The sequence below is a fragment of the Pundamilia nyererei genome, unplaced genomic scaffold, assembly GCF_000239375.1.
Source record: "Pundamilia nyererei isolate P.nyererei 1_Seehausen unplaced genomic scaffold, PunNye1.0 scaffold00201, whole genome shotgun sequence".
NCBI lineage: Eukaryota > Metazoa > Chordata > Actinopteri > Cichliformes > Cichlidae > Pundamilia > Pundamilia nyererei.
The window spans coordinates 1,025,579-1,039,181 of record NW_005187602.1 but is presented as its reverse complement, the minus strand read 5'-3'; the positions used below and the strand labels follow the sequence as shown (position 1 = coordinate 1,039,181).

Below are 13,603 nucleotides of genomic sequence, written 5' to 3'. Positions count from 1 at the left end.
ACAACCATTCGCACTCACATTCACTCCCGCATTCACACCTATGGGCAGTTTGGATTAATCAATTAACTGCATGTCAATACCTTACTGGAAAATTGACACAAATTTGGGTTCTAAGATGATGAAGATTTTAAGGGGAGTGACAAAAAAAGGAAATGCAATGTACAGGAGACAGACTATCAAAATAAGACAGGTAGAAACCTAACTCAGAAATACCTACGACAGTCACAAAGATTTGATAGCAAACATGCTAAGAAGGCCAGACTAATTAAAACCAGAACACGAGTGAACTCCAAACAGAATAATGAATCTAACAGAACTCAGAATGTGAGAGTCATTATTGAAACAATAACCAAAGTCGACTATAGTCATTGAGACTTGGACCTAGGTAGTGTATGCTTTGAGGACACACACACTGGGTTGAAGTTGAGGGTAACCCTGAACATGTTATGGGACATTATTCAGACCCTTGTTCTAAAGTAATTGGGGTTATTTTTGTGTCCACTAATATCCCAAAGATGCTTTTTGTCATTATTTTGGGTTTAAGGAGTCCCCTTTTAGATAGATTTGATTTTAATTTCTTACTTGCTATACAATTAGGGTGCAATGTCATGATGCCAGCTTTGATTGGCAGCTGCTGCTACTGAGAAACTTGTGCATCTCTGTTCATGAACTGCAGATAGAGTCATGCATAATTTTTCCACTGAAGGCTTTTTCAGCACTGGCTTATTATACATATTTTTTAAATTTATTTTTTATTGAGCGTTTGTTACAAATATTCAGATTAAAAAGCAATTTGAATTATTCTTAGTGACATATTGTTCACAAAGAAACATCAACAACTTCAAGGTAAAATATTATAATGGACAATCGGTTAGGATGTAAAGCTTTGTGTTTTTCTAAAAAACAAACAAACAAAAAAACAACAACAAATGAACAAACAAAACGCCACACTCGTCTTAAATCAGTATTTTCCAGGTTTTGAAATGTCTTTGAAATGCAGTTTTAGTGCTGTCCTTTGTCCCACACCGCTCTGCCACCTCGCTGTAAATCCTACACTGCCCTGTTAAGGCATAGAAAAAGCCAGTTTTATTTCAAAATTGTCCCAAATGTCTCCGTCACTGAAAATTATGGGTTTAACTTTAAAACTGAACATCAAATGTCATTTTAAACCAACGAAAGTTTTTAGAGAAGAACTAGAGTTAATCTCAGGCAAAAAACAAACGCTATCAGCTCACACTTACACCACATGTGCTGAATAAGTTAGGTCAGTGATTCTCTGCAGCTCCGTAAACAGTTCCTGTGAATGATATGAGGTATAAACACACCTGCAACAAGCGATAAGATTGCTTTACCTTGAACCAACGTGCTTGTTCCCAAAGGAAGCAGCAGATGGGTTTAGCTCTGAGGTTAGTGCCACCATTTAAAAAGTAAAATTGTCCATAAACCAGTTTACCTATGAATGGTCAAATTAACCAGTGGCTGCTTTTTGCATTTACCTGTTATCCCTGTAATATTCATTTATGTCCTGTTTGTCATTCAGATGAATTATTTACTAACAGACCAGGCAGCTTAAATGCTGCTTAATGTTTCTTTAAGTCAAAGGGGGAAAAGGTGTTATTGTCAGATATAGATTTTACTATATTTGTCTGTGTCGGAAAACGTTTCATTTCATTTTTCTGGGGTTTTCTTTGTACCTTTCATAGTTTTATTTTGATAGTTTTTAGTGCCATTATGTTATACTGATCAGGAAACATGTGAAGTTTCACAGGAAAGAAAACCTATATGCAGAAAATGGTCTAAAGAAAAAAAGCTGAACCTTTAATGGTTTATAAAAATAACAGAGATACAAATGGTCTAAAGTACTAGAAAAAAAAAAAAGAACCGGAATCCAGGCAAGATACAAAAGTCATGACAGAGCCAACAGTGACATGAAGTGACAGCTGAAAAGGGGAGAAGTGAGGCCATATCCACACAGACTGATCAGACCAGTAAAAACCAATGAAACAAGTGAAACAAATATGAACGGGCTAGACGGTCACAAAGGAAGGAAAGTAACTGGAGTCACAAAGAACGCAATGACAAAATAAAATGTCATGATTTAAACAATCACTCTTAAAGATAAAACACACACACAGAGGTGCTTTATTGGAGGTTTATTGAATTATTTTAAAATGTTTATTTTGTTGATCAAGTGACTGTTCAATGATGATGATGATATTTTTCAAAGAAGAGTTGGATTGTTTGCATCATGCTGCTCATCTGTCTGATAGAAAAACATTAAGATTTATTATGAGAAATTCACTCCATTTTCAACAATGCAGCGTGAGGAATAGTATACGATGAACTTAGGATAATAACCTGAGATTGTTCAGCATCCATACAGCCTGTTGAGCCTGAGGATGTCCATCTGACTCATCTCAGTGGCATATCCAAACTCCACATTGGAATTAGGGATAGCCACCAAAGTGGGCTGGTTGTTCTTGGAGAAGGCGTACCTGAAAACACAGGGTGTTTTTTTTTCCCAAGGGAAGTTACTGAAAGCTATTACACCTACTGTACAATAAGTATTTGCCAAATTGACTATGAAATTTTACCAAGCCAGAATAAACCACAAAATATCAAATAGAGAGCACAAAAATATTTAAGAAATACACAATTTCGAAGAAAAAAACAAGAGAGAACAATACGAAAAATTCTGATTCACATTCACTCAGTTTTCATTGCACTTTAACACCTGTTCGAACATCTTTCATAATTTCCAACATGATGACGGCAACCACAGCTGTAACACGGAGCTGCTGGTATTGATACCTACTTGTGGTAATGCATAACAGAGCCATAGTCATAGGGGGTTCCCTGGTTCAAAGTGTTGATTTTGTCAAAGTTGTGCTCCATTCCTAGAGAGAGAAATACCACGAGCTCCATTATTCATTCTTTTTCTTGTTTCTGTGGCTTTAGTCCACTCTACATTTCTATGAGTGTTCAGATAGTTCGGCATTTTATGATGTATTGCATTTTGCTTTCTTATAACGCACTATGAAGGTTTGTGTGCTCGTCGATTCCAATACTGGTTTTTGCTCATGTGAAATAAGTGGGTTATAATGGGTTAATGATGATCAACAGACATATTGGTATTATGAATTTGCTTCTTGTCCGTCGACATTGTTTGTGCAAAGCTAAGCAAAGCCTGAAGTACAGAATAGCTGTGACAGCTGTAGCTGTCTTTGCATTCAACCTTTGGTTAAAAAAAAAAGCCAATCAACACATTTTTCAAAATGCCCAAGTAATCCTATATTTTGTGCCAGTAAGTATTTTCTTTCTGTATTCTATTTATATTGCTGTCATGGATAGTGAAAAGTGAAAACAGACAAACCCGGAGTGATGTTCTCCCACAAAACGCGGATGTGTTCGTCGCGGTCAGAACGTGTCTGCTCGTGATTGAAACCCAGAGCGTGGAGCACCTCGTGCTGGACAGTGTCGTAGTAAACACAGCCTGATTGCTGCAGGGACAGTTCCTGCGCATAGTAAAGACGGCCGATGTAGGAGTAGCACCTACAAAGGTACAAAATAAATCTTGTTACAAAAGCTGCAAAAATGTCTTCTTTTTTTTCAAATCTGTAACTGCACAAACTTTTTTGAAATATGTTTCATGTTAACACAACAGGGAATAGTTAACCAATCCTGCAAGTATTAAATATGTTGCTAAAACCTGTTCTATGTGAGATTTCTTTGCTTTGTTTTTTCACCATCCAGTGCAACTACCATTTCTGGAGTTCCACCAACTCCAGAAATGTGGTGCTTCATTAATTCATACACAGAAAAGTGTGGTTGCACAGCCATTTTTAAACAATAGGAAACATTTTGTATGGATGGAAATGGGATTTTGGGGGACTGCAGTAAACTTTGCCATTATGAATATTTTCTTTTTTTACTCGTTCTGATTGGTTGAGAAAGTGAAAAACTTTGGCCTTGATTAATCGAACAAAAGTCTCCGCTGCATGATTTAGTAGTTACATTTAGTGTTTATACACCTACTGTCTGAAATCCTTAACTAATCCTTAAACGACCAAAAAATAGTGACGTTAGTGAACATATTAAAATTAAATACAGGTTTTCTTGGACAGATTGGGCAAAGAAAGAACGTGCTTTGCTCATGTTTACCCATTAAGACTCTGGATATTCAAGTAGTCTCTCTCGTTTGTGCGTCTGATTAAACGGATACAAGAAAAAGAATCGAAGGACTGCAGAGCACGCTCGATGACTGCCACCTCACGAGAGGCTGGAAAAATGGAAAACACATTTTAATCCACCACTAGACCAACAGGATCCTGTGATATTTTGCAGGAAAAATGTCTGCAGTGCAACACACCATGTTCCTGGTGATAAGTGCAGAGAATAGCATTCATAGATGAGTTTACTCCTTACTGTACACGCTGGAAAGGGTGTAGGGCACGTAGACATGTCCATCAGCGGACTTGGGCCACATGCAGCCAGAAGCGGTGCAGGGGTCAGCGTTTCTCTCCGCCTCCGAGCCGTATGCAATATCATCCACTATGTAGGGTTCATCAGGAGATCGGACTGCAGCAAACACATTGATCAGTTCAATTGTCTGATTCACTCTTACATCATTCTCCCTTTTTACTGAGATCTAAAATATTTGTGATAGTCCAAAGGATCCGAGTACCACAAAAGACACTGAGATTCTGAGAAAAGGCCAGGGAGGAGAAAAGAGGGTTAAACTTTTTTATGGCTTTAAAAATTCTCACCAATATCTCTGTTGGCTCTCTCAATTCGCTCTGAAGTTGACAGAACCTTAGCATCCTGCACAAAAAGGAATGAAGAAGTGCTGTTGGCATACTGATGATCTACCAGCAAGGATCATAGAAGTAAATAATTATTTGATAAACGTTTTTATACTTTATTTTTAAAAAGAATATTTTACAATTAAAGGATGGATTCACTGTCAGTAAATTTGTCTTAAAGCTATAGTCAGATGATGTGATGTTAATGAGCTCTTAATGGAAGTGACTGAAAACCACAGTTGTCAGTTGTGATACATTGTATTGTGATACATGTGACTCTAATATATTGCATCACCAGTCTTAAAAATATAGCAAACATGTTCCAAAATTAGCTTTTTGTGCAAAACAAAGTCAGGAAAGCACTTCAGAGGAGAAGCACATCAAGTGGGAATCTGCAATATTGTCTGAAAGTAGAAAACTAAAGAACAATGGTAAACTTACAGATTCCAGATTTTTCCAGGAGTTATTGACAGACAAAAGGGAGAGAGAAAGAGAGAAAAATGGCATTTGTTCCACATTTATTCCACCAAATCAGTCAAGATGTGCTAGAAAAGGAGAATTCCTTACCTCACTTTCAGCCCAGACAGAGATTGCCAAAAGGGCCACAAGGCCTAGAACACACCTAACCCCAACCATGTCAACAAAATATCTGCAATAATGATACAAAACATATTTACCCAGTTATTCCAGTTCTTCAAAATTCAGTTTAGACGAGGATTCTTAAAGCAGAACAAAGGAGAATTTATTGGTGATACTTACAGCGATCCCTGAAGTGACAGAAACGCATCATAATGCAATGTGGTTGAACATCACTTTATAAAGCCAACTGCACCGGAACAAAAAAGTCCTTTTATGGACATTTTGGAGGAGAAGAGGGGAGTGAAAAGCCCAAGATAAATACATGTCACCTTGATGCCATGTTGCATATCCCCACGATCCCTTGATAAGAGCAGTTCATCGTAAACTTGTACAAAGGTTGTTTCTTAACCAGTCTTGTGTCGCCTTTCTTCTTTTCAGTTAACACAGCTGAAATGAAATCATTGTAGATATGTGGGATTTATTGGGAATAGCCACAAAATTTTGAACATGAGCAGAAATCTTGCACATCGGAACTATGAAAGTCCAGGGATGCACACTTAGGTAGCCAACGTCCCCAAACACAAGTTGGAAAATTATTCTGATATCAGACAAATTCATCATCATCATCATCATCACTTTACATTCTGACTCTCACATCTGTATCCATGCAAACTCAAAAGAGGAAAGAAGAGTAATGTCATGATTTGCTGGCGAGAGAACCCAAATGCACGAGACAAACCACAGCAGCTTTATTGGGGTGATAGAAAACCTAAAGCAGCATGATACAGAATCTCTGAGAATTTCTTTGCATTGTACTCCAGAAACTTTCTCAAAGAGAGTGTGAACAAATTGTTTCTGAAAATCTTCAGGAGGATGCCCAAATCTGCGACTTTACATGCCCCTCACAGTGCTCAAATAAAATAAAATAAAATAAACAAAATACCTGGAAATGCAACAGATCATTTCACCAAAACTTGCATAGTCTGTATTATAAAATCAAGGTTACTGCAAGACTGCAATAGCAACATAAGTAATAGATTGTGATGCACCATTTTCATTTAAACTGGATGGTTTTTAGAGAAAAACACCTTTTTTTCGTTTTTTCTTTTTTTTTTAATAAATTTCTTCTGGAACCTGCGAGTACAGACAACAACTTAAAAAATAATTCTGAATTTTTAAAATGTACAAGACATTTATATGACCCGAGATGTCAGTTTCATCTTTAATTTATTTTTCCTGGAGTGGAAAAGGTGTCTAAAATTTAACAAACAGTTTTTGTTCAGTGTGTCACAAAATGTGTGTGTGCTACCTAGAGTTTCAGCTGCTTGATTTCCCAGGGAGGGTACAAAAACACTCATCGGTGACAGAACTCATCAGTGATATTTTAAGGGGAAATGTAAAAATGAAATATATAGTTAGGTCCATGTATATATTTGAATACTGACACAAGTTGTTTTTTTTTTTAACCCATTTACTTAAACATATTCCAATTATAGTTACATAGTGGACATGGGCATAATGTGTAGACTATCAGCTTTCATTTGAGGGTGGCACATTCAAATTGGATGAATGTGCCACCCTCTTTTTAAAGAAACCTAAAGTAATTGGACTATTAACTCAAAGGCTATTTCATGGGCAGGTGTTGGTAATTCCTTCATTGTGTGATTATCAGTTAAGTAGATAAAAGGCTTGGAGTTGGCCTGAGGTGTGGTGCTTGCATCTGAGTGATTGTGCTGTGAAGACAACATGCAGTTAATTGATCTCTAAATGCAAGTGAAACAAGCCATCCTTAAGCTGTGAAAACAGCAAAAAAAAAACATCAGAGAAATTGCTACAATAGGAGGAGTGGCAAAATGTACAGTTTGGTACATCACGAGAAAGAAAGAAAGCATTGGAGAACCCAGCAACACACAAACGAAACCCTGGACCTACACAGAAGATGGCAGTGGTGGATGATTGCAAAAGAAGAGTGTTGTGTAAGTGGAGATTGGACTTTGGTGAAAATCAAAGAATGGAAAAACATTCTTTGTAGAGATGAAAGCAAGATCAACCTCTACCAGAATGACAGCAAGAGTATGGAGAAGGTGCAAACCACATCATCTGTAAAACACGGCACTGTGATGGCTTGAGCGTCCACAGCTGCCAGCGGCACTGGGATGCTTGTTATTATTGATGATGTGACACAAGACAGAAGCAGCTGAAGGAATTCTGAGGTATTCAGAGACCTATTATCTGCTCAAACTGAGCTGAATGAAGTTAAATAATTGTGCCGTGTTTCATAACAGAGATGGACAATGACCCAAAACATACAGGCAAAACAACCCAGGAGTTTATTAAAGCAAAGACAGTGTCACTGTTGCCTCACAGCAAGAAGGTTCTGGGTTCATATCTCACCTGTGGCTGCTCTGTGTTGAGTTTGCATGTTTGCCATGCAAGTAGCCCTTAAATCAATTCAATAAGCAGATTTGGGGTTTAAAAAGTCAAACTTGCTTCTACAAGATTAATTTTTCCTTTTTTTTTAAAGTTTCTTCAGATGATTGTATATTTTGTGCTTGTTGGGTCAAAAAAAGTTAACTGCTTCTGGGAGAGGATGATGATTTATGTAAATTTGCTCAAAAGCTCTCTTCCATTTCACCCAGCTCATGTCTGAAAATTCACTGCAGGACGCTCTTTACACTGTAAGTTGTCATTTAATGTCATTTATACAACTTCTGCCATTTAACAACTTTATTTTTTATCAGCAGATTTCAGAAAGAAATTCTTAGTTCATGAACCGCTGGCAGTACATAAAAAGTAAAGATTCTGTGAACGGGTCAATGAAGATTTATTTTTAATTCAATGTGTTAAATTGTACGAAAGAGTGACAAAACAGTCTTGGAAACAACTGCTCTGATGTCTGAACGGCACCACATTTCCAGGACTGCTATTAGCACCTATGAAGACAAAAGAAAGAAAGTGTGAAACTAAGGTTTAATGTGTGTTGCCCAACACACAAGTTATATTTAGCAGCATTAGCTGCTAAAAAACCACCTTTTTATGACACCTTTGTGATGCTTTATAATGTGAATGTGTGTGAATAAATTGCAAGTTATTTAAATGTCACCATCTTGCAACAGTGATAAAAAGCTTACGATGGTTTCCTTCCTTCATGTTCAAAGCACACTGCCTTCTGGTGCTAGTCAGGTAGCATAGTTAAAGAGTTAAAAAGTCGGTAGTTGAAATATAAATGGCTGTTGCAACTTTCCCCCCCCATTATTTTTCTCCATCACCTACATGCAGTTTATATCACTGTAACCATAATGATGAAGCTCCTCTACCTCAAAGTACAGATTTATACAGAAACCCTGATCTTTCATCAAGATTTGTGCATAAATGTAACCAAATCATTGCCTTAGCATTGTTTTACAATGAAAATCTCAGTTATTCATTTATTTAATTTAAATTATAACATGTTGCACATCCAAAACTCATGTTGCATTTCTTACTGTTTAACACTTGTACAGCCTGTTCAGTCTGGTGATGTCATTCTGGCTCATCTGAGTTCCTGTGCCAAATTCAACATTGGGATTGGGAATGGGCTCCATGGTGGGCTTGTTGTTGCCAGAGAAGGCATACCTGGAATAATGTACAGCGGGTTTGTTTGTATTCAAGAAAAAATGAGAAACTATTGCTTTATAATTGAAATGGTCTCTGTGGCTCTCATTGGAAAAACAAAAAGAAAAGAGCAAGTAAAAGTTTGTCAGTTGGCTCTCATTAAGAGGATGATGTCTTCATATTTTCTATATTCAGAATCACTACGTGCTGGTAAGAGGTGCTTACATTTGTTTCAGCGTGCAGAAAAACCCTTGATTAATTTTGCATAAACAACAAAAAAGAAAGTTATCAAAAAACAATAATAATAATAATTTTTCAAAAACCTGAACTAAAACTTAAAACTGAATGAACAGATGTCTGATGAAAGTGATCCAGACCTGTGGTACTGCATGACTGAGTTGTAGTCATAGGGGGTGTTCTGGTTCAATGTGTTGATCTTGTCAAAGGCATACGCCCAACCTGAGAGAGAGAAAGTGTCATGTGCATCAGAAAAGGCTGATGAGGGTTAATGTTTGCATTTAGAGCCTCAAACTCTGTTTGCTCTATAGTTAAAAGGTTAGTTTTATAATTTTACACATTTGAGTTTATAATATATTTAATGACTTTATTGTCACTTACCTCACTTTATAATTTAAAGTATGACATTTAAGTTATTTCTTATCGAATTTTGTAAAATCACTTCGATCCCTAGTTGAGTGCATCCTGTCCTGCTGTGTTGCTGTTCATTATGGAAGATAATTTTAAAGCTAAACTGGAACCCGAAACACACCAACAGCCCAAAGAGACCAGAGAGTGTCACCAAAAACAGAAATCAGGGTCACAGGTGTATGACTGAATGGATCAGATTCTGACCGGATGCGATGTTCTCCCACAGGATTCGGATGTGCTGGTCCCTGTCAGAGCGACACTGCTCATGGTTGAAACCGAGGGCGTGGAGCAGCTCGTGCTGGACGGTGTTATGGTAGAGACAACCCTGACGGTCCAGAGACACTGCTTGGCCGTAACCAAGGCGACCGACATAGGAGTAACACCTGCATTCACACAATAAGAAAAAAGAAAGGAAAAAAAAAGAAAAATGTATTGTTATCATCCCTTACAAAGCAAAGCAAATTATCCAAACGAAACTATAATAAGGTTCTACAAACAAAATGTTTTCTTTTAACTAACAAAAGACTATCACAGTCATTTAAAATGATAAAATATAATGGCTATGTCTGTCAAGTAAATTATTATTTATTAATTAATGTAACTATGACTCTAATTGTGATTAAAAGTCATACCAAAGAAGATTTTAAATTCTTGCTGAAATTGGAAACTGAAATTAACTCTGATATTTAACTCTGTAGAATAAAACAAATGACTAGAAAGCACAGAGGGTGGGCCATCACAGTATGATTTTAAAAATGCATAAACAGTTTAAAAACCTCCAAAGACTGCACAGTTTCCACACACACACACACACACACACACACACACACACACACACACACACACACACACACACACACGCACAGAGAGAGAGAGAGAGAGAGAGGGAGAACAGCAAGAACACAGATTATCACCCATTGATGGACTGGATGTTCAGGTAGTCTCTCTGGTTGGTTCTTGGGACGAAGCGAATGCAGGAGACGTCTTGGAATGACAGCAAACCTCGCTCAATGATGGAGCGCTCACGAGAAGCTGAGAAGCAGAGGGAAGAATACATTTCCACCTACTGTCATCTGCTCAGTATCTGTAATTACAGAAATACTTTGAAATCTACACTAATTAACATGGAAAATGCAATAAGGATTGATCAAAATCAAATGTTTTTTAGCATTTTTGTCGTTTAAACTTTGAGCTCCATTTTCAGTTTGTAGTTATTGCAAAATAAAGTAGTTGTTGCTATTTTTTTTAAGTGTTAAGCCAAAAATTGTGGCAAAGCATTAAATAGAGATGTACAAATCGCAGGTTTATTCCTTTTTCATTCTCCAACGGAGTTTAACTACAACACAAAGTTTAACTTGTGAAACAAGACCGGACACAGAAAAATCACAGTTGATTTATTAAGCTATTCACTTCATTTCATTCAGATTTGTTTTCTGAGCTTTTGCTGTTTTGGGATTTTTTTTGTTTTATGAGCTTGTTTCACTTTGATTTTACAGTCCATTAGTTCATTTGATCAGCTGCTTTATTCCAATTTTAAAACTGCCTTAATAATTCTTGAGTTACTTACAGTAATGAGAGGCGATGACGTAGGGGACATAGACGTTTCCATCGCTGGATTTTCCCCACATGCAGCCAGAGGAGGTGCAAGGATCAGCATTCCTTTGATTCTCATTTTCATAAGCAATGTCATCAATGATAAAGGGCTCCTCTGCTGTGTGCACTGTGAAATGAGAGCACTGAGTGATTTGATGATATATCAGTGTATGGTAAAGTATATCAAAGTACTGTTGTGCAAATGAGCAAAATACCTTCTTGCTCTGAGGCGACAGTACTAACCACTGCACCGCCATATGGAAAATAATCAACGTATCTAATGATAATTTTGCTTCATTTTAATCTCAGTGAATGGACTACAACAGGATCTTATTTCTTTTACAAAATGTATGCTCCAAATTTACGTAACATTGAAGGTCAGCAGTTTTGTCATCTTAAGCTCAGTGGTTTCATAAATTATTATTATTGATATATCATTAATCTCAAAAAATCTGGAAGAACCTTGAGTCTGGATTTTAACAACAAATCTGTAATATTTTCCTGAGATATTTCACAATAGAAATACAGGATTCACACAAGCAATGTTCAATCTCAGAACGAAGAGTGGAGCAAAATAAATCTGGAACCATAAAGTGAGTCTGAACTAAATAAAATAACAGGCCGGAAGTTGGTGTAAATGAAGTATAAATATCTTACCTACATCCTTGTTGGCCCTCCACAGGAGCTCAGCGACAGACAGATCCTAGCTCAATCAGATGGCATCATTCATTAGTGAGGATTTACATGGAAAATCTTCGGTTTTCAATTGAAATTTGTTTCCAGAAAGATGAAATAAAGTCTTTACATGTTTTACAAACTCATGTGTGAATGTGGTTATCTGAGGAATGATTCTTGGCAGATGTCAGTTCAGCAAATTCATCGCATTCATTGCTTGTCAATATTTTTCTTGGATCATTCACTCAGTCACGGCTACCCAACATGAGGTTTTCCTGCTTTGGTGAGTGACTTTCGAGTATTTTGTAGGTCTGTTATTTAGTATCAATTAGCAGGTATTTGTGTCTGTATAGTCTATGACTGCAGCTTGAAAACCAGCAATGTAGAAGGCCTGACAATCCACCATCTCTTCTGGCTCCGAGACTTAAGAAGGTCTTAAGAGCTTGGAAACAAAAGTGACTGGACCTTTTGAAGTTTCTTGAAGATGTTTCATCTCTCATCTGAGAAGCTTCTTCAGTTCTACAACCAATCGATGGAGAGTCCCGGATAATTAAACCCTAGTTGGGGTTATTCTCATTGACCCACTATTAATCACGTGACTCATCACAGGAGTCAAAGCGCAAAAAAATGCATGGGTCGTTATCACCAGAGGTTTCAAGTGATATCACACTCGCCTCTTAAGGCACCATTGGATCAATTCTTTTCTTCTCTTGTATGCACAGTGTAATGTTGCATAATTTAACCTAACACAATCATGTCTTGGAAAAATTTGAATCTGGAATTTAAACAAAGCTGTCAGATAAATGTAGTGAATTAAGAGAGCAATATTCTCTTAATGAAATGGAGTAAATGTAGCATTAAGTGGGATTTGTAAGTTCGATATTTAGGATATCCTCACCTTCTTATCAGCCCAGCAGAGGACAGAGGCTCCGAGGAGGATCAATAAACTGAGTGTGCATTTCATGAAAGCCATGTCACACAGTGTTAACACCTGGATCCTGCTGCAGCTCCTGTTTATACCCTCCAGTATATCTGCTGACTCGCAAAAAAACTCATTGACATTGCTTTACTTGGAGATAAGGAGGAAGTTGCCTTGAAAACATCCTGTCCTTTCCCACCTTAAACAAACCAATATATATCTATACATATATTTGCTTCCAGCAGCAAAACTATACCCATAATGCTGTGTGAGAATGCTGCCCCAGAACACCTGATCAATGTTTTTGGGGAGTTTGAATATTTTATCAGCTGTAAGTGGTTTGGTTTGTCTGTTTGTTTATGAGAGCAGGCATGATTGTTTATGTATGTCATACATACATAAAGAAATTATGGGCAGATTTGGATGAAAACTTTACTACAGTTGGAGCTTAGCCTGCCTGACAGATTATGTCTTGGAGACAATTCAAAGCCAAATCGGGCAAATTTGCACCTTTTTCAACAAATTGTTTTAAATACATAAAAGACAAAATGAATACAGGAGAGTGACATCCTCTGTGTTACAGTTTTTTACAGACGCTAGGACACATTTCTCAATACTTAAGTCATTTTTGCAAAACACTTCACACAATCCTCCTAACTGACCCTCAGCCTGGCAAAGCAGTTCATTTCACATTCAAAATGCACTACAACTACCAAAACACTTCATTCAGGTCTCAAATAACCTCATTCTTCCAGAACACTAGCAAAGGTTGACAGCCGACAAACACACTTTG

General features: G+C 37.2%; 2 protein-coding genes across 3 annotated transcripts; both read right to left on the bottom strand.

Annotated features, from left to right (window-relative positions):
• Positions 1 to 2,178: 2,178 nt before the first annotated feature.
• LOC102200718 (high choriolytic enzyme 1-like) lies at positions 2,179 to 5,645 on the bottom strand. Of its 2 annotated transcripts, none has more exons than XM_005747645.1 (9): positions 5,562 to 5,645; positions 5,370 to 5,451; positions 4,767 to 4,812; positions 4,426 to 4,578; positions 4,162 to 4,279; positions 3,374 to 3,552; positions 2,816 to 2,897; positions 2,359 to 2,495; positions 2,179 to 2,263 (listed from the first exon to the last, which is right to left on the bottom strand). In XM_005747645.1, the coding sequence occupies exons 2-8, from the start codon at positions 5,436 to 5,438 to the stop codon at positions 2,369 to 2,371; spliced, it is 774 nt and encodes a 257-aa protein (XP_005747702.1). In that variant the 5' UTR covers positions 5,439 to 5,451; positions 5,562 to 5,645; the 3' UTR covers positions 2,179 to 2,263; positions 2,359 to 2,368. The 2 variants fall into 2 exon arrangements, with proteins under 2 accessions (XP_005747702.1, XP_005747703.1); XM_005747646.1 differs by having other exon boundaries at positions 2,179 to 2,259.
• A 2,536-nt stretch (positions 5,646 to 8,181) lies between these two features.
• On the bottom strand, positions 8,182 to 12,893 carry LOC102201185 (high choriolytic enzyme 1-like). The gene is made up of 8 exons (XM_005747647.1): positions 12,790 to 12,893; positions 11,874 to 11,919; positions 11,191 to 11,343; positions 10,538 to 10,655; positions 9,828 to 10,006; positions 9,353 to 9,434; positions 8,867 to 8,996; positions 8,182 to 8,314 (listed from the first exon to the last, which is right to left on the bottom strand). The coding sequence occupies exons 1-7, from the start codon at positions 12,862 to 12,864 to the stop codon at positions 8,870 to 8,872; spliced, it is 780 nt and encodes a 259-aa protein (XP_005747704.1). The 5' UTR covers positions 12,865 to 12,893; the 3' UTR covers positions 8,182 to 8,314; positions 8,867 to 8,869.
• Positions 12,894 to 13,603: the final 710 nt, after the last annotated feature.

Excerpts from the sequence above, each read along its gene's own strand:
- LOC102201185 (XM_005747647.1), bottom strand. The coding sequence starts at position 12,864 with ATGGCTTTCATGAAATGCACACTCAGTTTATTGATCCTCCTCGGAGCC. Across the intron at positions 11,344-11,873 it reads GAGGGCCAACAAGGATGTAG|TGCACACAGCAGAGGAGCCC; the intron begins GTAAGATATTTA and ends CTCATTTCACAG. Across the intron at positions 9,435-9,827 it reads GTGGGAGAACATCGCATCCG|GTTGGGCGTATGCCTTTGAC; the intron begins GTCAGAATCTGA and ends TCTCTCTCTCAG.
- LOC102200718 (XM_005747645.1), bottom strand. The coding sequence starts at position 5,438 with ATGGTTGGGGTTAGGTGTGTTCTAGGCCTTGTGGCCCTTTTGGCAATC. Across the intron at positions 4,280-4,425 it reads CACCCTTTCCAGCGTGTACA|CCTCTCGTGAGGTGGCAGTC; the intron begins GTAAGGAGTAAA and ends CCATTTTTCCAG. Across the intron at positions 2,898-3,373 it reads GTGGGAGAACATCACTCCGG|GAATGGAGCACAACTTTGAC; the intron begins GTTTGTCTGTTT and ends TTCTCTCTCTAG.